This window comes from Cygnus olor, chromosome 4 (assembly GCF_009769625.2).
Source record: "Cygnus olor isolate bCygOlo1 chromosome 4, bCygOlo1.pri.v2, whole genome shotgun sequence".
Classification (NCBI taxonomy): domain Eukaryota; kingdom Metazoa; phylum Chordata; class Aves; order Anseriformes; family Anatidae; genus Cygnus; species Cygnus olor.
Window position 1 is genome coordinate 64,037,755 of NC_049172.1, and position 21,059 is coordinate 64,058,813.

The window sequence follows — 21,059 nt, forward strand, 5'->3', positions numbered from 1 at the left end:
GATCCAGGGGCCTGCAGCACAGCCAGGGCCTATGGAGTTTGCGTTTATGGTCGAGGACTTGTGTGTCACAGGGAATGGCTCACTGAGGTGCCACCACCTGCTGGGGCTGGCTTACACTTCTCTGTTTTAACACAGACTGAAAGTATCTGTACATGTTGCTGTCCGTTTCTTTATATTTCAGACCTTCCTCCTAATGTGAATCAGCAGGTTACTAGTAGCACGTCCAGAGCATTCCAGCCTGGTCTGGTAATGACAGTTCAGTACAAGACACAAATATTTGTTGTTAATGGTGGGGAATAATTCTAAAGAAGAAATTTCTTTCATGGACTGGAAAATTTTAATGATTTTTTTTTCTGATTGCTGCATTGCATTTTGCTAGCCTCACACACCATGATGGTTATGATACAAATGATTAAGCCAATAAAAATGCTTATCCTCTTTAAACAGCTATCTTTCCACTATAAATATTGTAGAACACTATCTCCAGTCACAACTGAGAAAGGATTTAGACATATAATAAGATTAAATAATCTTGTAAATTTTCTCTTAAACTAAACTATCCTTGGAGAGCCAGCAGCCTTCCCAAAATCAGCAATCCATCATCTGCTTCAGATGATAATATTATTTGTAATTCCACTCTTTACTCCCCTAAAAATATTATTGCTCACTGCAATCTTTTCACTGGTACAATAAAAAAAAAAAAAAGGAGAAAGAAAGAGTCACATTCTTGGTGTTCCATTAATAATGGAAAAGGTCCTCATTTATAGTTATTTTTGTGCACATCAGTGCTTTTAGACCAAAAGTATACCTTCATCTTTACAAACATTGACTTATGCCTTACAGAGGCATAATTCTGTTCAAAACAGGCATAATGCACTATGTAGTTACCAAGGCACTAAAAATGGACCCAGTTGTTGCTGATCTGAGACATGATCAAAGAGAAGAAGTTCTGTGTTGACTTTGTGCAGCTTCTGGAAAGTTTGAAAAGTCTTCAAAAGTTTGAAAACAAATAAGCAAATATGAATAAGAGAACTATTTCCACATACAATCTGGCAAGAATACTTTGTTCAGCATGCCAATTTTAACATGCCATCACCTGCTAGCAGGGAATACTAGCAGTACTATTTGTAAGAAGCCAAGACAATTAATTTCATTGCTCTGTGACCCAAGCCCACATCCATCACTGAGGTCTTCTACTGATTTAAATAGGCATTGAATCACTCTAAAGATCTGATGAATCTAATTAAACAGTAGCAAAGATGGCCTCAGAGGAAAAGAAAAATCTCTGCATTATTATTAACACCAACATAGGTATATATACCCTGGCTACTGTATGACAGTGTGACAGTGACTCAAATGCCCTTTGAGTGGCAATTTTGGCACATAAAAACAGCCAAAGGACACATGACCTCTCATACCTGCAGCCTGATGCATGTTCCAAATACTGCCTCCAGTCTTGTCAGTCTCTCGAATGCCGAGCTTATATGATTGACTTCTGAATGGTATAAGATTGTACTTAATTTTATTTCTATCAGAAGCCCTCCTAATTTTGAAGGCTTTTTTGTTATGTGTTACAAAAATGCAAGAGCTCTCAGTAGGGAACCTCCCTGCAGAAACACAGATTTCACAGATTTAGCAGGCAAAAGTAAACAACACAATGAAAGCAAAAGGATAAACTACTGAACATTAAAAAAAAAAGGTATTTTTTTCTCCCTTTGAAAAGTGTTTTGTTTGTGTTCACCTCTGAGAAAGTCATCTACATTTCTTTAGCTTGCAGGAAACAAACAAACAAACAAACAAACACACCACAAAGCACAAAACAACCCCAAATGTAAAAGCCAGTGCTAGTAGAAGTTCTCTGGACATTTGAATAGTGAGTCTTTACAGTGGTTTTCAGCATTTCAAATAAAACACTGTACTTCCATGTATTTCATGTTCCGGCTTCTTAAAAATGAACTAAGATACCATCATACATAGATTATTTTTTTCATTAAAATAAACTCTTCTGCCATTAGTTAATCAGAAAACATACAGAATACTGATAGGCTGACCTTCCTTTGGTATGGAGTTTTCCAAGGCTAACAGAATATACCGTATCAGAAGACTGGGCTGACTCGGAGGTAATTTAACAGTGATGTGTATTGTAACGTAAGATTTATAAAAAACAACACAAAATAGAAACTGAAAATAATCAGGGATTTGAAGATCAGCCACCACTCAGAGCTAGACTAAGTGATGATAACTCAAAGCCAAACTGCACTGTACTTTCAAAGCCTTAAAGGCCAAAGGACAAAAAGGAAAAATCCCCCCAAACTGAGCTGCCAATGCATGATCATGCTTAATTAGGGAGTAAAATGCGTAACAGAAACAAAGTGACTTTCATGGGAAAAAAAAACGTGTTGATGGAAGGTACAAACAGATCAGTTCCAGAGTGACACCACAAGGATATGATTATAAAAACATACTTACAATTCCAATGAACTCTGCTCTATGGATAGGCAATGCATTAGTCTTTAAGAGGGAAACCATTAAAAAAGTAGGGCAGCACTTTCATCTGAAAGAAACCAGTTTAAAAAAATCCTTCTGGGGGATGTTCTCATCAGAAAAGTCTTATACTTCAAGGCAAGATACATATTTCTTTAAAAATTTCATCTTTCTAACTCCGAATACTCTAGCTTTGTCAGTGATAAGAAATTAAGACATATTAAAAAACAACAAAAGCAACTCCATGTTACAAGTCAAGAACAAGGTTTTCTTTCAGATCCTTAAGGTCAATCTGTGCTTCTAGCAAAAAAAAAAAAAAAAAAGTACCTTCTCTCTGCCTTCCGAAGCAGAAATGTTCCCTTTATGATGCTCCTGGGCTCCCAGGGATGAAGCCAGTGACATGCACATATTCCAAGGAGAGAGAACACCTTGTAGAGCGCCCATCAGAAATCATTTACCAGCTGAAGTCACAAACCAAAAATTAGTAACGAAAAGCAGCAATGTGAATGGTTTTCTTCACTGTCCTAATTATGCTCCCAAAGTCTGGGGCCAGGCTAAAAATTGCCTTCCTTCAGACCTGAGTTAAGATAGGACTGAATGTTTCTAAAATACCATGAAAAGCTGTTATCATATGAACCCACTGATGGACATGTCATCTTCTTGCTCACCCACTGATTCTGGAAAACCAGGCAGAGACTTGGAGGAAGGCACCTGTCAGGTGGATGCTCTAGTTCTTGTACCTATCTACCCCTGCAACGCACATGCAGGGGACTAGATCCAAGGGAACTGTCACACCTTCAGCACAAGAATTATTTACAGAGGAAAGCTTACTGAAAAGGGGGACTCCTTCTTCACTGTTACTACCGACACTCTTCCATCGCTCAGAAAGGAACAAAACTGTTCCTGGACCATGGTGTAACACTCAAAGCAGCAGACTTCACAGCCGGTTGGTACGCAGGTGCTCTGGAAGAGAGCATCTCTTTTCCCTTCCCTATTTCCCTTGACTGTTTCTGATTTAAAATTGCATAAAATATAGACACTGTCCTGGGAGCTGGAATTAGCAACAGATGCTTACACCTCTTACATCTGCTTATCATAAACTTTTTTATGCAGATTCAGAAAGTTTAACATGCTTTACTGGCCTCAAAACTTGAGTAGTTAACTACAAAATGCAAAAATCTAAATTCTGATTGGGATAATTCATCACCAGGAGCCGTTTTCTTCATTTTTATTTGGTAAACTGTTTTAATTCCAGGCAAAGACTATCTAACCATAAAGGCTAGAACTATGGTCAACTCCTGGAAACTCCTGAATGTTTTAGTAGAGAAATGACAACCTGCTCACCCTAGATGTCAAGCCATTAGTGGGCTGAACCTGGTTATGGGCATGGGATTTCTGTTTTTCAAGTCTTCCTAAGCCACAGGCACAATATCCTTTTCTGAGGACAGCTGTAAAGGGATATTACATTGAGATACCAACAGGAAAGAAAATACTCAGGGAAAAGTCAATCTTCAGTGACAAAGGAGCAAGTGAAAAGATAATCCAAAATAACCATATAACCAACTAATGTCAAAGACCACACACACAAAATTACAACAGGTGCAACCACAAAGGGACCTCAGTCAGACGTCTCCAAACTTCTTCCACCCCATATCCCAAGCAAAGATAAGGCAGCCCCTTTCTGCCCACGATGAGGGGCTTGGCTTCCAAAAAGGCTCAACCCTATGTGCATAACATTCTCAAATACTAGTATCTGCTTACCAGACTTCCCCTGAAGCATGCTAACTGGTGTAAATCATATTTTCCCCCCATACATCATACAGGGACCTTCAGTTCCCATTTAGGTGGGATGGTGGGGCCATGGTGAGGCCGGTCAGGGCCATCTCTGCCATCAGGGCCCTGACAGGGAGTGCTACTGAATTAGTGCATACAATTCAATTTAAATCTGCTCAGCTCATGGCATGGGGATTTTTAAAGGGTAAATTAATTCAAATCTTATGCATAAAGAACTTGCTTTTACTACCTTTGATCATTTGTCTTGTAAATAGTATCACTTCTGCTTTCTGAGCTGAAAACTTGAAAAATTTCTAAACAGTACATTCCACTTGTTTGAATAGATACAGTTTGAAATACTTGTTTACAATTTTTAAGACTGCTTTAAAATGTTTTTTAGAGTCAAAGCACTAAAAGTGTATTTCACACTTAAAAAAATGTAATTAACTTCCAGCGAAAAAGTAAAAAAAAAAATGTATTTTTTTTTCTCTCAGTAAGTTCTCTAATATACTGTGTCTACACCAGGAACTGCTAATTACTAACATCATTTTCAGACATAATTAATGTTTTTAGACACATCCAGCTGCTAATTCTATCACCAAACTCTTCTCGTTAATGGTATTTTTAAAAAGGCAATTTCAAGTATAGAATTAAGTGGAAAGCCTTAATAGCTTGCAAGCAGGCATGCTTGATATTCTTAGCTGCAGAAAGGAAATCATAAATAGGGACAGTATCAGTTATACTAAGAAGAAAAATAGGCATAAATCTAGCTGTAAGTAGAGCCATATAAAAGAGCTCATTTAAGTCAATCATTCCTATGAGCCTTCCTTCTATTCAAAAATTGTATTTCTGTGCAGACTATTTTGCTTTTAAAATAATAGGGTTTAGTAGTTAGTCATTCTACCATTCAAAGAGAAATGCTAAAGTTTGAATACTGGTTGTAAACCTTTCAGGGTGATAAATGAAAGATAATAACCCCTTGATCAATGTAACTTTTATTTATTCATCTGGGAACATGGCAAGGATATCATAGGCAACAATGCCGCCTAGGAGAACACGGATTTCACATAAACTGTTTTGGCAGAAACACGCATTTAAATAATCATCCAAATCACCACCTCACTATTTCTATCTTCAAAGAAAAATAAACAAAGAAACAAACCCAAAGAGAAATGAAACATAAGACCTGAACAAATGAACAGTCTAGATTTTTTTTCCTATTCAATGTCTATGCCAGCCCCAACATCTGTCCCTGTTTTTAAAAGTTGTAATACTTAGCACTGATGATGGCAACTTTCATTCGCAAACACGTTATAAACACAAACTGACTGCAATTAAACCACGATACCTCACCACAGCTAATCAACAAGCCCACCTAGTCCTCTCTCGGGCTGGGGAAGTGCTGCATGAAGTTTGTTCTGTCAGCTCCCTGTGTGACAGTGTCTACATCCTGCAAAGTGCTACACGTACGAGTGAGTTTAGCATGAAGTGACTGACCAAACTACAGCATAAAATCAAGCAGGTTTTTCCATTCAGTGCTAATATTTTGTTGTATAATCCAAGCAGAACTGACCAGGACAGGACGCAATTTAATGTAAACCATTTGGAGTGAAAGGTGTTATTTTGCCTAGTGAAATCTCCCCCTCGCAGTCCAGCTCACAGACAGAGTCGGTGGCAACCTCAGGGTCAGGGGAGATCTGGGACATCCTATCAAAAGGGTCCTCGCGATTCTCCTCACAGTCAACCACGTTTGGGATCATGTTAACATAAGCAGTCACTATCTCCTTGTGGAAAAGGGTGTCCTGGTTGTAAGAGATAAGCTCGTTGCTTATATTAACTGTCTCCACTGGAGTACTAGAGCAAAACTGGCTGCATCCCAGGAGGTTGGAGAAGACCTTTCTAAAGTCAGCATTGAAGGCATAGATGATGGGGTTGAGAGAGGAGTTGGCCCAACCAAACCAGACGAAGACATTAAAGGTGGTCTCGCTGACGCAAGGAAGGCCTGCATGGGGGTCGCTTGGTGGGCTCTCGCAGAAGGGAACCATGCAGTTCAAAATGAAGAATGGCAACCAGCAGCAGACAAAGACGCCCATGATGATGGAGAGAGTCTTCAACACTTTGGTTTCTTTCCTGATGGAGGACTTGAGGCTTGTGTGATGGTGGCAGTCAACATGGTTGCTCCGGCAGCTCTGCGCGTGCTCGGCTGCCCTCTCCAGGGAAGAGATCCGACGGATCTGCACCTGGGCAATGCGGTAGATCCGAGTGTAGGTAACTATCATGATAGCCACGGGGATGTAAAAACTGATCAAGGAGGAGGAAATAGCATAAGTCCTGTTGAGGCTGGAGTCACAGCTCTCTGATGGTCCAGCGAGGGTATCGTTGCTGCCAGAGGTCCCATCGGAGGGTGTCATTGCTGCTAATGCCACCCATGTGGTGCTCAAGTCTTCCGCCCAGGTGGTGACAGCACCCGCTGCTGCCCAACCAGCGCCAAACCCATCTCCGATATCCCCGACAGCCACTGCAGCAGGATCCCCACCTTTGTGCCAGTTGAGCTGGACGGGGATGAAGGAGATGAGCACAGACAGAGCCCACGCCACACCGATCATCACCAGAGCCAGCCGCTGGGTCATCTTCCTCTCATAGCGGAACGGGCTCGAGATCGCCCAGTACCTGTCCACACTAATCACGCACAGGTTGAGGATGGAGGCCGTGGAGCACATAATATCGAAGGCCACCCAGACGTTGCAGAAAGCCCCGAAGGGCCAATACCCGGCCACCTCCGCCACCGCCTTCCAGGGCATGACGAGCAGAGCCACCAGCAGGTCCGACACGGCCAGGGACACGATGAAGATGTTGGTGACCTTGCTCCTCAGGTGCCTGTAGCGGACGATGGCAGCGCACACTAACACGTTCCCAAACAGCGTCCAGAGGATGAGCAGAGCGAGCAAACTGCCCGCCGCTACCTGCGCCGCCCCGGGGGCTCCCGACGACCCCCGGACCCCTCCGGGGGACCCCGCCGCGGGCTGCAGCGGGCTCCGGCCGCCCCGCAGCATGGCTGGCGGCTCCCGGTTCCCGGCGGCGGGGCGGCGGAGGCCGGGGAGCACCGAGCAGCCAGCGCCGCCCCAGCCCCATAGGGCCGCTGCCCCCCGCCCCGCCGCCCCCCGGCTGCCCTCCGCGGGCTCAGCGCCTCCCCATGCCCGGTCTTCGCGGCTCCGTATGCTCTTCTCCTTCTCGGGATCCCCCCGCCCGGCTGCCCCCTGCCCGGTTGCCCCCTGCCCGGTTGCCCCCTGCCCGGTCCCCCGCTCCCCGCCGGGCGCCTCCGCGCTCCGCCGCCCGAGGTGGCGCCCGCCCGGGCCGCCGGCTGCGATCCCCGAGCTCCGCCGAGCTGCGCCCCCCCCCACTCCTACTCCCCGCCGCCCCCTCCCCGGGCCGGGCCGCCCGCCCCCGCCGCCCTCTGAGCATGCTCGATGCCGGGGACGCCCCGTCCCGGCCGGAGGGGAGAGGGGAGAACGGGATGGAGAGGACGGGGGGGATTCCCCGCACCGCTCCTTCCCCCCCGCTACACCCATACATACCCGCGTCCCTGCCCAAAAGAGACGTCCTGGCCATCTGTGCGCCGAGAACAGCCCCGCCGGGGACACTTTGGACGGAAAGTCCCCCTCGTCCCACGGAGGGGAGCGGGGCAGTGCCCCCCTCGCCCCCGGGGCTGGTGGAAGCTGGGGGGCAGCGGGACGGCCGCGTTTGCCCCCCGCAAGGATCGGAGATGGAGCCCAGCTCGGTCACTGCACCGAGAGGTTCCCACCGGGATCTATCGCAGGCACGAAAGCCGGCAAACGACATCGGATTCTCCCTCGTCTCAGCCCTTCCATGGGATCAACCGTGCGTAAAAGCCAGAAAACGGAGTTAGGACCCCTGGCAGCCCAGGTGTGAGCGCTGTGCGGTGGGACTCACCATGCACTAATTTACACCTACGTTTCAGACGACATACTTCAGCGATTTTCGATTAAAATACTACAGACTTAGTTTCTCCCAAACCTATTTTTTTTTAATATCTTTTACAGAGATCAAATCTGTTCTTGATTCAACATGCTGTTTTGGCACTAAAAGGGCTGAGAAAGCCACTCTCAGGAGCTATCCAGCTCCAGGCAGGTGGGCAAGACTCACTGTGCCTTGCCGGATCCAAAGTGACATGAGGGAGGATACAGCGTTAGTGTTACTAAATACGGAGTCAACAGAATCAACTCTGCAACCTTTTAGGCAATTTTCTAAAATTGTCACAGGAAAAAATGGAGCTGAGCTTCAGCTCTCGCTTAAGAAATTGGCATTACTTTTCCACATTTAAGCAGAGTTATATTTAATATTGGAGGGAGACTATAGCTTTTGTCACCACTGAATTCTAAACAGCATGACTAAAGCAGGGATGCTGAGGCAATGTGTTGCTCACACAAACTCTGCTTTCCTAAGCAGTGCCTCCTACAATTTATATAAGGACCAAATTCCACTGGCACTTGTGCACATACACGCAGAAGCTGCTGGTCCACAAATGTGGATATTTTATGTAATAAAAAAAACACCACAATGATATGATTCGCTTATTTAGCATGTATGCATTGCTCCACCAATGCATAGATGTGCATAGACATGTAAATGCACTGACACAGTTTATGTAATACATATATGCATGCATTTACATGCAGTCAGTATGTGCTATATGTTTAAATAAACATTTAGGTAGCTATAATTGTGCATAGTAATACCCGTAGTCTAATAATAACGTAAGGTGCCCAGAGCTCGGCAGCAGCAGGCACACGCCGGCGGCTCGGTACAAATCAGCGCTGGCGTTTGAGGCGGCTGGGAGCGGCAGAGGTGCAGGCATGCGTCTCCTTCATCTCCTTCATCCAGCTCTGCTGCCTGTGCTGGTGTCAGGCAGCAGGGAGGTGTGAGCAGCTGGGAAAGGAGCCTTAACCCGTCGAAGCAAAAATTGCCTTGAGCGCATTTGTCAGGCATCTGAAGAACAAAATTTGATTCTGCTTTACGCAGCACTGTCTGCAAGAGACTGACCTGAAGTAGGGAGGAGTTTTCAAAGTATCTCTTAGCAGCCAAGTATGGCATTTGGATGTGTCTGGCTCCTGTGTAACTGAGATTTCAGAGCATATAATGCTCTCACATATTTCATCTCTAGCAAATGTTCTTGCGTTTCAGCTGCTGTGAACTGAAGTTCACAGAGGTACCTACAGAAAGAGACCTAGTGCTGAGCTGAGGGAAGTTTCATCAACCAGAGACGTGCCTGGATCTGTAGGTGCACTGGAGATACAGTTTTCAATGTTGATGCAGCATTTCGTGCACACTCAGAACTTATTTCAAGTCACAGGAATGCTCAGGCATTCAGGAATATCTTCACTGGTAGCAGAAAAAGATACAGGTTTGTGGTGAGGCTTACAGCCCCGTGCTACTGGGCTCAGGGTGTGTGGCAGGGGGGCAGGAGGGAGAAATGGGACCAGTGGCTTTCCTGCAGCGCTTGAGGCAGATCATTCAAAGCGCCACAGCAGCAATCATATAATGGGGATGTTTGTGGTATGTCACAGTATTCCACCCATTCCATCAATATTTTGGGGGACTGGGATAAAAGCCTTTAGCATTTATAGGTTACTAGCATCTTTTTTTTTTTTTTTTTTTTTTTTTTTTTTTTTTACTTTCTGTAGGCAGTTTGCATATAAATCTCATTTTATTAATAGTCCATTAAAACCACAGCTGTCACTTGCTGAGAGATTTGGGGTGTGGTTTTTTTTTTTTTTTTCATCCTGAAATCATCTTTGTAATGGCATTTGTGCTTTTTCTTCAGAGCTCTGTCTTGTTTCTCTCTCTCTCTCTCTTTTTTTTATTTACCTGTTAAAATTGCACTTGTCTCTCACAGCTGGCAGATTGGAAGTAACTGAATTTAACTGCTATTGCAAGGTTTCTGAGGGAAAAAAAATCTTTATAGTTCCTGATTTTGGAGATGTATGTTTTACTCTCTCTCTTTCCTTTTATTGCAACACAGTCTACTTCCATTTCAAAACACACAAACCCGCTGTTCTCACAGAACGGTCACAGAATGGCCGAGGTGGGAAGGGACCTCTGGAGATCTTCTGGGCCAACCCCCTGCCATGCAGGGTCACCCAGAGCACGTCGCACAGGATGACATCCAGGCGGGTTTTGAGTATCTCCAGAGAAGGAGACCCCGCAGCCTCTCTGGGCAGCCTGTGCCAGCGCTCTGTCACCTCACAGTAAAGAAGTGCTTTCTTCTATTCATCCAGAAACTCCACTGCCCCTTGTCCTGTCCCTGGGCACCACTGAAAGGAGTCCGGCCCCATCTTCTTGCCACCCTCCCCTCAGATATTTGTACACACTGATAAGATCCCTTCTCAGTCTTCTCTTTTCCCAACTAAGCAGGCCCAGCTCTCAGTCTCTCCTCATATGAGAGATGTTCCGGTACCCTGATCATCTTCGTAGCCCTCCGCTGGGCTCTGTCCAGCAGCTCCATGTCCCTCTGGTACTGGGGAGTCCAGAACTGGACACAGTGCTCCAGGTGAGGCCTCACCTGGGCTGAGGAGAGGGGCAGGGTCACTTCCCTCTGCTGCTGGCAACGCTGGCCCTAATGCACCCCAGGGCACCATTGGCCTTGTTGGCCACAAGGGCCCATGGCTGGCTCACAGTTAACCTGCTGTCCACCAGGACCCCCAGGTCCTTCTCCACAGAGCTGCTTTCCAGGAGGCCAGCCCCCAGCCTGTACTGGTGCCTGGGGTTATTCCTCCCCAAGTGCAGGACCCTGCACTTGCCTTTGGTGAACTTCATGAGGTTCCCCCAGCCCATCTCTCCAATCTGTCCAGGTCCCTCTGGATGGCAGCACAGCCCTCTGCTCTACCAGCTACCCCTCCCAGTTTAGCGTCATCCACAAACTTGCTGACGGTGCACTGTATTCCATCATCTTTCTATAGAAATAAATTTATTTATTTTTTTTTTTACATTCCCAAAGTCACACATTCTAGCCAAAGAGGTACTCAATGTGAAGAGATAAAAAATAATTAATGCCCAAAGGATGTTAAAATCTGTAGACACAGACATCCTGCTGAGGGTTAGGCGATAAAAGCATCCCAACAAAGCGTTCGCATTACAGTTAGGTCCCAAAACGGGGAAGAAGAGGTAAAGGTGGAGGTGGCTGGAAGTCCCTGCACATTAGGCCCTTTTAGCGAGGTAGCTGGACATGTTCTTAACTTTAGAAGCAAGCTGAAGTGGAGCTATATTTAGTAGCATGTTTGGACGTATGCTTAAGCTCCATCAGTTTCACTCGCTGAAGCTGAAATGCTTTACTGCACAGGGATAGACAAAGGTGCATGCGTATATATATATAGGAACACAAAAATATTGAGGAAGGAAGGAAGAGGAGAGAACTGGTATCAATTTATTTAGCACAAAAAAGTCCTTTCAGACTTGGTCTGCTTCTGCTGTTCTTGTTTCAAATAATATCTATATAAATATGAGCAATTGGGAAATGATCAGACAGGAGTTATAGGAATTTTATCTAGGAAACTTTCTTAGCTGAACAGAGGACACCAGAAGGGTTAGAACCAGCTGGGAAGATCTGGCAGGGGAAGAAGTTTTCTGGTAAAAGACAACTTTTATTCTTTCAGGTAAAGTTATAAAAACTGCAGAGAGTTTTGAATCTATGAGAAATCAGGATATAGACAAAATGTGTATTTTTAACAGTGAGGACAACTAATGGCTGATAAAATTGATTCAGGGTTGTAATGGATTTGCCATCGTTTGAGGTCTGAAACTCAAGGCTGAATGCATTTCTTAAAGACAGTGCCTCAGCTCCCCTCCCAGCTCCATCCTGCTTCAGATGGCACCAGGCAGGATACTGTAGTCTGTGTTGGGAGGAAAGCAATTTTAGATTATTGCAGTTCTACCTTCTGGCCTTAAAACCCATTTAAGTTTTTTTTTGTTGACTTCAGACTGTGATGGATAGTATTAATTAACCATGTAAGAGAATAAACGGCCCTCCCAGTATCTCTGTTGATTCTTTTTTTTCTGTAATGAGTGTGATATGGTTCCTACATAAGCTGTTGATCATTCTGTGGTTGAAGTCATGAAGTAATTGATGTTACCAGACGCAATTTCCACAGATTTCCTGTTTTTCCTTTTTTTTTTTTTTTATTCATACTATGCCTGACAATTTAAACCAATGGTGAAAGATGGAAGTTGAATATTAGTCACAACCAAAAACAAAGGAAATACGACTTTTGTAAATATGATTTCCTGGTGGACTGACATAGGTCATTTTGTGGCTTCTGTCTCATAAAATATTATCTTGTATCTTTGAATATTCATAATTATATACTAAAAGTTAGTATCTATATTTTTTCAGGGTTGAAGCTAATACAAGAGGACCTCACATGATGAAAAACTACTAAAGATCAGTGGGATCTGAAGCAAGATAAAGAAAAAAGAAGGCAAACTAATTTATACAGTCATGCAATTTGGGTACATTATTTGTATTCTCTGTGCATACACAGCCACATCCAAGGTGAGCATCTGTCCTGAGAAAATTATTAAGATGAAAAAGCTATCTAATTTTTCTAATACTGACCATTTCAAGATTTAAATTTTATTTATTTATTTATTTATTTTGTCAACTGTATTGCCAGACTGCAAATAAAAATTAGGTGGGCTTAATTCCCTAAGAAGTGAGTACAATTTCTTCTCTAACAATTTGCCCTATGGGGTAATTTGAATAGATTTTTTTTTTTCATTGTTCTGATTTCTCTGTCTCTCTAATCCTCTGTATTTTAACAGGACCTATGAATATTGAATTGAACGTGTAAATTACGGGAGTCTTTTTTATTAATTATTTTTATTGGAACATTTTCCATCAACATCTTTGGATGTTACCCTGCCCATTAACTTACTGTGAGATGGTCTTGCACAAACTGTGTAGCATGGAAACAAACAAATAGCAATTTCTGTGGTAAAAATGGGCTCTGTCCTGAAGATGTCTGGTAGGGACTCAGGACAGAGGACAGGTCACTCCCTGAGTGCTCGCTTTTGTCCTTCTTTTAGGAGGAAAACCAGATGTGTCAGCACCTTAGGGCAGCCCCCACTGGGCTGTTAATGGGAAAATATGAGCATTAGAGATGGAGCAGACATTCTCTCCAGAAACGCAGCTGGCATCTCAAAGGGCTGGATGAGTAACTTGTTGCTGGGCTTCCCTGCTCCTAGTAGGCAGCTGCTCAATGGAAGGGATCAACAGTGGGATGCAGGACCCCCACGGTGGCACTGGGGGACAGCTTTGGTCTCGCAGTGCAGCCTGCTGCAAAGGCTAAACAGAAAACTGCAGTGCAAGGTGATTTTACAGGAAAGTCGCCAGACAGAGTCGATATGTTGGTAGATCTATACTTCTTAAGAGCCATATAGGACCAGGGTTAGATTTTGTAGTTCAGGATTTATTTGGGGGAAGAATTCCAGTTTTTAAACACAAGTGGTTGGAATGACCAATTTTGTCACTTTGGGATAAATAGTAGTAAATTACTGCTTTTACTTAGTCTTGCTTATTTATTTATTTATTCCACAAGTAAGACGTAAAGTAAAATGCTCCTTTAAAATAAAGAGGTCTCATTCATTTCCATAGCGGCATATCAGCAACAGGGATGAGAAAGTTCTTTATTAAATAGCTATTGCAATAACCCTGAGGACAACTAGTGCTGTTACAGAGCACAGAGCACCTGCTGATGAAGACATCATTCTGCCAACACACAGCAGAGTTGTACTGAGATTGACAAAGACAAACTAAAGAGCATTCTTCTGTCCATCGATGAGACAGCAAAAGCTATTTATTCTGAATTGTGAATGGCTGTCTGGATGATAAGCAGAGGCACTTTCTCCTACAGTATGTCTAGAATTGCCATCCTATTGGCTTCTCATTCTTCGACACACCTAACAAGAGGCAAAACAGAAACATGCACTATTTCAAGGGCTGAGAGCACACCCTCTAACACATTATGACCCCTGACACACTGCAAATCAGAGGAGGGAATATACAGGTCAAAAATCATATGCTCCAATATGATTTCCAAGGGAAATACCTCAAATTCTGCAACAAGTCGTAGCCACAGTGGATTGGCATAACGGGCAGCCTTGTAACAAAAATCACCTGTGACATGCTTCCGTGGATGAAAAAAGGCAAGGAACAGACAGGATCCTGAAAGCATCGTTTGGAGGTGGCCATCATATGGATCACATCGTATGCGATCAGATGTGGCAAATTGGTCAGTCCAGGGTTCATTCAGGGCACGGCACTGCCCTGCACCCCTCTCAGGGAAGGCTTCTGTGTAAAGGTCACAGTGAGACCTAAACTTAGTGGAAGCTTGTCCCAGTGATCCTTGTGTAGGCAAAATAGTAACTGAACCTGGTGAGTTTTTCTTCATATTATTTTGGTAGGACTCATCAGTTGGAAGATTCATATATATATTGACTTGCAAGATATGCTAAAAGACTACTTTTGCCTTGGGCATTCAGCAGAGGTAACTGTACATAGGCAAACATAAAATGTGCATTGATCTGAGAAAAAAAAAAAAAGTAGCTATAGGCAACAACAGGTTCCAGAATGTCAGAGCAGAGAATGAGACCAAGGACAGGAGCTATCAATTGAAATATTGTCTAGCTGCTTTCATCAAAGAAAATATTGCAGATCAAATTAGGTGATATTTGTGAACTGTTTGTTGCTCATAGGCTATACTGATTGCAGTAATTACCTACAACAATGATACCCAGCTCTGAATTTTAATTTTAGAATAATTTGGAACTACTTACCTCTGCTGTCATGGTCTTTCTAGTTAAAAATAAGTAGCTACTGCAATTTCTTTTAGTACTATTGACAGACATCTGTGACCTAAAGAGGGCTGGGTTATTTTACTTTAGCTGCAGTTCTACTCAAACATAAAAGATAATTGTGAAAATTATATTTGCACAAAAGTTTAACGTTTGTTTCTGCTTTGACAGAATAATTACAAAGGATAAGAGGTAGTTTCCTTCCTGGAGTCATTTAATCTATTAATGATATCCCACTAATTTACTTTGTCTCAGTGTCTGATCCCCACCTAGTGGTGTGCAGATCGTGCCAGTGTCTGTTCTTACCTGCACTTGATAACTGCATGCCACAGATCCAGTTTCAGTGTCACACTGAAGCACATATCCGATGTCCAGCGGAGGCACAACCATCCTTTCCTGATATACTGAAGTTTTAGTTCTCGATTGTTACTGCACTGGAAAGGTTTCCCAAAGTGATGAGCAAAGAAAGGTTTTGACAGAAGAAAGACACTCTGGTGCTTGGAAAATAATGTTCTCATAGTACGTTTGACTATTATCATGTCTTATTAAAATCTTTCTAGGTAAGAAGCTATTTGATTCCAGCAGGCAGTGATGGAAAATCCCACCTGAGGAGCACTGCTGACTGCAGGAGTGCTCCCCTAACCTCAGAGAGGAGCACCAGGAGGGATGAGGAAGGTATCCTGAAGATGTTGTTATAAAGCTGTTGCTTATCACCTCATAGCTAATAGTGGTTACTTTCCTACAAAGGCCTTTGTCTGTTAGAGTTGGAATTACTAATTTCAGAAGATGATGGACTCAAGTCTGACCCAAACACCACGTGTGGATTTAGCCCTAAGTGCCTTACAATTTTATTCAGTGTATTTGGGGGGGGGGGGGGGAGGGGAAACAGCTAACAAACAAACCAAAAAAAACAGACAAACAATGCATAATAGCAGATGAAAGCAGGAAATATGCTATATAGAACAGTAAAATTTGCTTTAAATCTCAGACAAACTAATATTATGGGGTATAACACACCTCCTAATAAATAATAATAATAATAATAATAATAATAATAATAATTAAAAAAACAACTCTTAACCACTGTCTATTGACACTGAAGTGAGATTTTCCAGAAATCCATCCTATAAAGTTGATAAAGCCAATCCTCTTTGTCAAGATTACCATTAACAATTGCAGCTGCTTCAATTCTGCGTCAGTCCAGGTCTCATTTGATTTACATATTCACAGAATGAGGCCAAATCCTTGAGGATGAGGGCGCACAGGGAATAAGCAATCCAATGAGCCAGCTGTATGTACACCATCTCAAATGTGACAGAGCAAGATCGTAAAATTAAATGCACATTTAGATTTGCCAAAATCCTTGCTAAGTAATTCATTATATACTTACAGGTATAACTTTAGTGTTGTCTCTTCTGGCATTTTCTTAAATCCCTAGTTTCTTAACTATATAAACATAATAGATGTCAGTATTGTTCAGTGAATGGGGAAAAATACAGAAAATGAAGTTAATAATTTCCTTAAAGGAAGTCAGAGAAGGCAATTTAAAAATGACTGCTTGTATTAAAACCTTGAAGTTTGGGGATCTTTCTAATTTCATGGCTTTTAGGTGCAATTTAATGAAGCACATTGTTTTTGGTAATACATTATATAAGATATGGTCGGTGGATCAACAGATTCATTTTTTGGGATCCAGAAATGACTCATTTAAGGGTATTCGTACATCATTACACACAGATGCTCACATCTTTGTTCAGCCTGTCTTTTGAGTACTGTCAGGTCATACAGAGAGTGTGTAATGTTCAAGCAGCATGCACTGGTTTTGCTGGGCTGCTTTCTGACCTGCTCTAATGAAACTCCAACAAGGCCATCACAGGCCTAGTTAGACAGTTAAAATGAAAGCACTGTTTGTAAAGCCATGGACTAGCAGTGTCCAGAAAGCTTAGAGAAAGCTCTGATGAAGTATCCTATTAAAGGGCCTTTTCTCTATATCCTTGCAAATGTGATATCTAAACTTTTGTTAATCTTAGTAAGTAATAAATTAAATTAAAACTTGTATTGGCTACGCAAAACTTTGTTATCAAATTTCCAAGCCAGTTACCTGGCTCACATTATTATGATGATTTAATTTTGCACTCCGTTTTCAGCCAGAAACAACTGGCAAACAATAAAGCTTAAAACTTAATAAAACTAATATATCTTTAAATCTCTTTTAGAACTACAGGTATGCTCATTATCATCTTTCCAGGTAGTATGACAACTTCTGTTTGTCAACATGACTACAGGGCAGTTCACTTTTTAAAATAAATTCCTTAGGTCCAAATCTTACTTTTTTTGCATTTCAGCATCTCTTTGGAGTCAGTAATTCAGAGCTGGCTGGACGTAACCCCGCTTTGTTCAAAGCTTTTGAGGGAAAAGGCAAAATAACACAATCAGGACGTACTAAGTGCCCCTGCCTAGGAAAGTCTCAGTGGATTATATCTTGTAGTATTTATTACATGCTGCTCAATGGAAGGGACAGCCAGGGTTTTTTGAATTAACTAATTATCCTCATAAGGACCTTTAATTCCCCAGACAGTGGAAAGAAGCATGTACTTCAGTTACTTGGATAATTTCCCTCTCTGCTGTTTTTTGGAGTTGCCTCCTTCTCTTCAGTGACATAGTCCACTCAAACTCTACAGACTGCAGGCAGGCTCTACAACACATGGATATATGCAAAATGATCATGTTTATCATTGGATATTTTTTAGGTAATTAAAAGAGGAAATTCAAGGGATTGAGACATACTTGTAAATGGAATTTGTTTATTTTTTCAGCTCAACCATGACACCAACACCTTCTTCCACCTTAGATAAAGTTTCACTGACACTGAAAAACACTTGAAAAGTCTATGATCGTGCAAGTTTGACTCTCCAGGCAAGCGCTTGAGGATTGTAGGAATCTTTTGACATCTTACCAGCCTTTATTCTTATACATATATGAATTTAAATGCTACTTAAGCATGTATTATTGAATAAATAAGATATCTAGAAAGAAAGGGAGAGAGTAGGAGAGTCTAACAGAAAGGCATGATGAATAGCTTTCTAATTAACATTATGCAGCAAAAATTTAGAATACTTTACATACCTAATGCACATTGGACTTGACTGAAAAAATCCATTTCTTAAAAAAAAAAATCTCTCTTTTTAAATAGTATTAAATTGGTCTCAAAGGCATTCACTAGAGAGCTCAGAGTTGACAAACTGTCCTCTAGAGACACCTCAGAAACATAACAATGAACTGTTAGACCTCTCTTGGGTAAGCCAGCTCTCCTGACTCCTGTCACATGCGTGAGTGGATATATAGGCAGAAATAAACTAACTTAGAGCTATTCCTTAGAATATTTTTAAAACTATGACATATTAGTATTGTGGGACAAATTAGTATTAGTATGCCAGGGTGGTGGTGGTGGTGGTGGTGGTGGCGTAGAAGAAGATGTCTGAAAGCAGATGTTTGAGAAAGCCCAGGTTTAACATTGATCAGAGAGCTAGAGATTATCATTCCTGGTTAAAAATCTGTTTCTTCATAAGCTATGTTTCTAAAACATTCAGAAATTCATGACTTGCCATTGCATCAAGAGTAGTTTTACTAAGATCTGGTTCCATAAGATATTCTGGTTTTGGATAAGACAATATTTGGGAGTTGAATCTTGTCATGAAAACCTCTTATGTCTATTCTCTGGTTCCCTGAAATCTATTCTCTGATTCCCTGAAACAGAACCATTTAAGTCAGCGGGGTTTCATCAGTGCAGCTTGGAATAGAATTTGCTCATTAGCATGGTTTAAGCATTTGCTCACTGCCAGAGTGCTGCCCTAATTCACTTTCATGAATAAACTTTAATCTTAGCACTCAAAATCAATTTAATACCATGAACAAATGAAATTATTTCAATAGTAATGTTGAGAAACAGAAAGGACTAAGTAATTGCAGATGAAATATAACCAAGTACTGATGTTATTTATTTTTGAAACTTCCAAATGGGCGCTAAGTGTTTATAATAGAGCATATGGGCTCTTTTTGCCCCTGGGGATTGGCAAGCTCTGCTTTGGTTGAACACCAGTGGTGGGAATCAGCTAAAGAGCACCACTTTGAGCTGAAGAATGGCATGCGAGCCATCCCACAGAAAGAAGCAGTCTTTCTCCAGCTGTTTTTATGACTGCCTGAAAGATGAAATGGAATTTGTGGGCTTACCTAGTGAGGTGAGTTTTCTCTGACACCAGAAGTAGCTGGAAAGTTGTTCCAACAGTTGATATGGAAGGAAGATGAAAGCTTTATTTGATTATACAAATTGCCCTATTCATTCTACTTAAAATGAAACCGGTCTGAGAGAGAACCAAGTGAAGTGGTTAGAGCTTCATGAAAGAAGGTACATGAAAGAAGGTGAGATAAGGTTACTGTGTTCAAGGGAAAAGACTGCTCTTGAGAATGAAGGTAGGAACTAAAAAAGAGGTGATAAAAGACATGACAAGCAGTGCTGGAGAAAGGCAGAGGTTACAGCGATGTTATCGGGCAGTGACTTCTAAAACACACTCGAAGTCTAACAACTGAACTTGCTCTGCAGGAACAGAGGTGCTCTCACGCTCAGCCTCGCCGGCGGTTAATCTAATTCATATTCAGATGGAACTTGCTTTACCTGATCTGGGTTTTGCAACAGATAGAGCAAGTGGCAAAAATTCCTTGGTGTGTTACAGCTGTATGTAGCGCAGAATAGAACCGGAGATTAATTATGATGTGAAGCAACGTCTAGAAGGCATCAGGTCATTTATCTGATGGTCCGTGCTTGCCATCTAGTGGTACAAAGTTAAAACTTGTGTTCTGCTCCGTGAGAGCAAGCTGAAACCTTCTGCCTGGGAAGAAGGCCTGTCCTCTTCCAGCCGGCGGTGACAGCGGCGGCCCAAAGTGAAACCGGCCTCTGAGGGGTTGGGGGAAAAAGGCGGCAACCCCTGATCACAGAATCAAAGAATAATCAAGGTTGGAAAAGACCTCCAAGATCATCTGGTCCAACTGTCCCCCTACCACCAGTATCACACACTAAACCATGTCCCTAAGCACCAGGTCCAACCCTGCATTGAACTCCCCCAGGGACAGTGACTCCACCACCTCCCTGGGCAACCCATTCCAATGCCTGACTGCTCTTTCTGAGAGGAAATGCCTCCTAATTTCCAACCTAAATCTTCCCTGACGCAACTTGAGGCCATTCCCTCCAGTCCTATCACTAGTTATCTGCAAGAAGAGGCCAACACCCAGCTCCTCACAACTTCCTTCAGGCCTCCCCTGAGCCTCCTCTTCTCCAGACTAAACAACCCCAGTTCCCTCAGACGCTCCTCATAGGATTTGTGCTCCAGGCCCTTCACCAGAGCACCAGTAATTGCCTATGGTAGAGCTGTTGCTCCCGTTTTAGCGCTCTGGCCGTAGTTGCAGCCTGTCCATCCTAACAGACTGTCTTCTAAGAGTATTCAGGCACCCACCTTTTTACTGCTTTCTGTGAGAATTCAGGCAACTAACCGTCCTAGGGATTTGAGCTTATGTTCTGACAGCTTGTAAACCAGGCTCGTAAAACCCTCAGCCAGGGCCCTCACAATTTCTATAGGCATCAGCTGTGCTCTATAGCATCCCTATGTGAGTATATATGATTACTTTCCATCCAGAAGATTGAAGCACAAAGACATTAGGAGCCCATTAAAACAAAAATGTACAGGGGATATATACCATTGTGGCAACAGAACATATGTACTTAAAACTAAGCTACAAGATGAGCTTTTCTCTTTTAAAACATATCAAGGATGTGTGAATAAAGAGCTTTGTAAAAGAATTAACTTTATTTTGGAGTTATGTCATTTAGTAAATACAAGAGAGGTTCATTAATAGAAATATTTTATCAGAAGTTATATACAGCA

General features: G+C 42.5%; 1 protein-coding gene across 1 annotated transcript; it reads right to left on the reverse strand.

Annotated features, from left to right (window-relative positions):
* Positions 1-5,240: 5,240 nt before the first annotated feature.
* Positions 5,241-7,495, reverse strand: DRD5 (dopamine receptor D5). Its single transcript, XM_040556673.1, has one exon. It carries the CDS (start codon positions 7,308-7,310, stop codon positions 5,847-5,849), a length of 1,464 nt encoding a protein of 487 aa, XP_040412607.1. The 5' UTR covers positions 7,311-7,495; the 3' UTR covers positions 5,241-5,846.
* Positions 7,496-21,059: the final 13,564 nt, after the last annotated feature.

Excerpts from the sequence above, each read along its gene's own strand:
- DRD5 (XM_040556673.1), bottom strand. The coding sequence starts at position 7,310 with ATGCTGCGGGGCGGCCGGAGCCCGCTGCAGCCCGCGGCGGGGTCCCCC.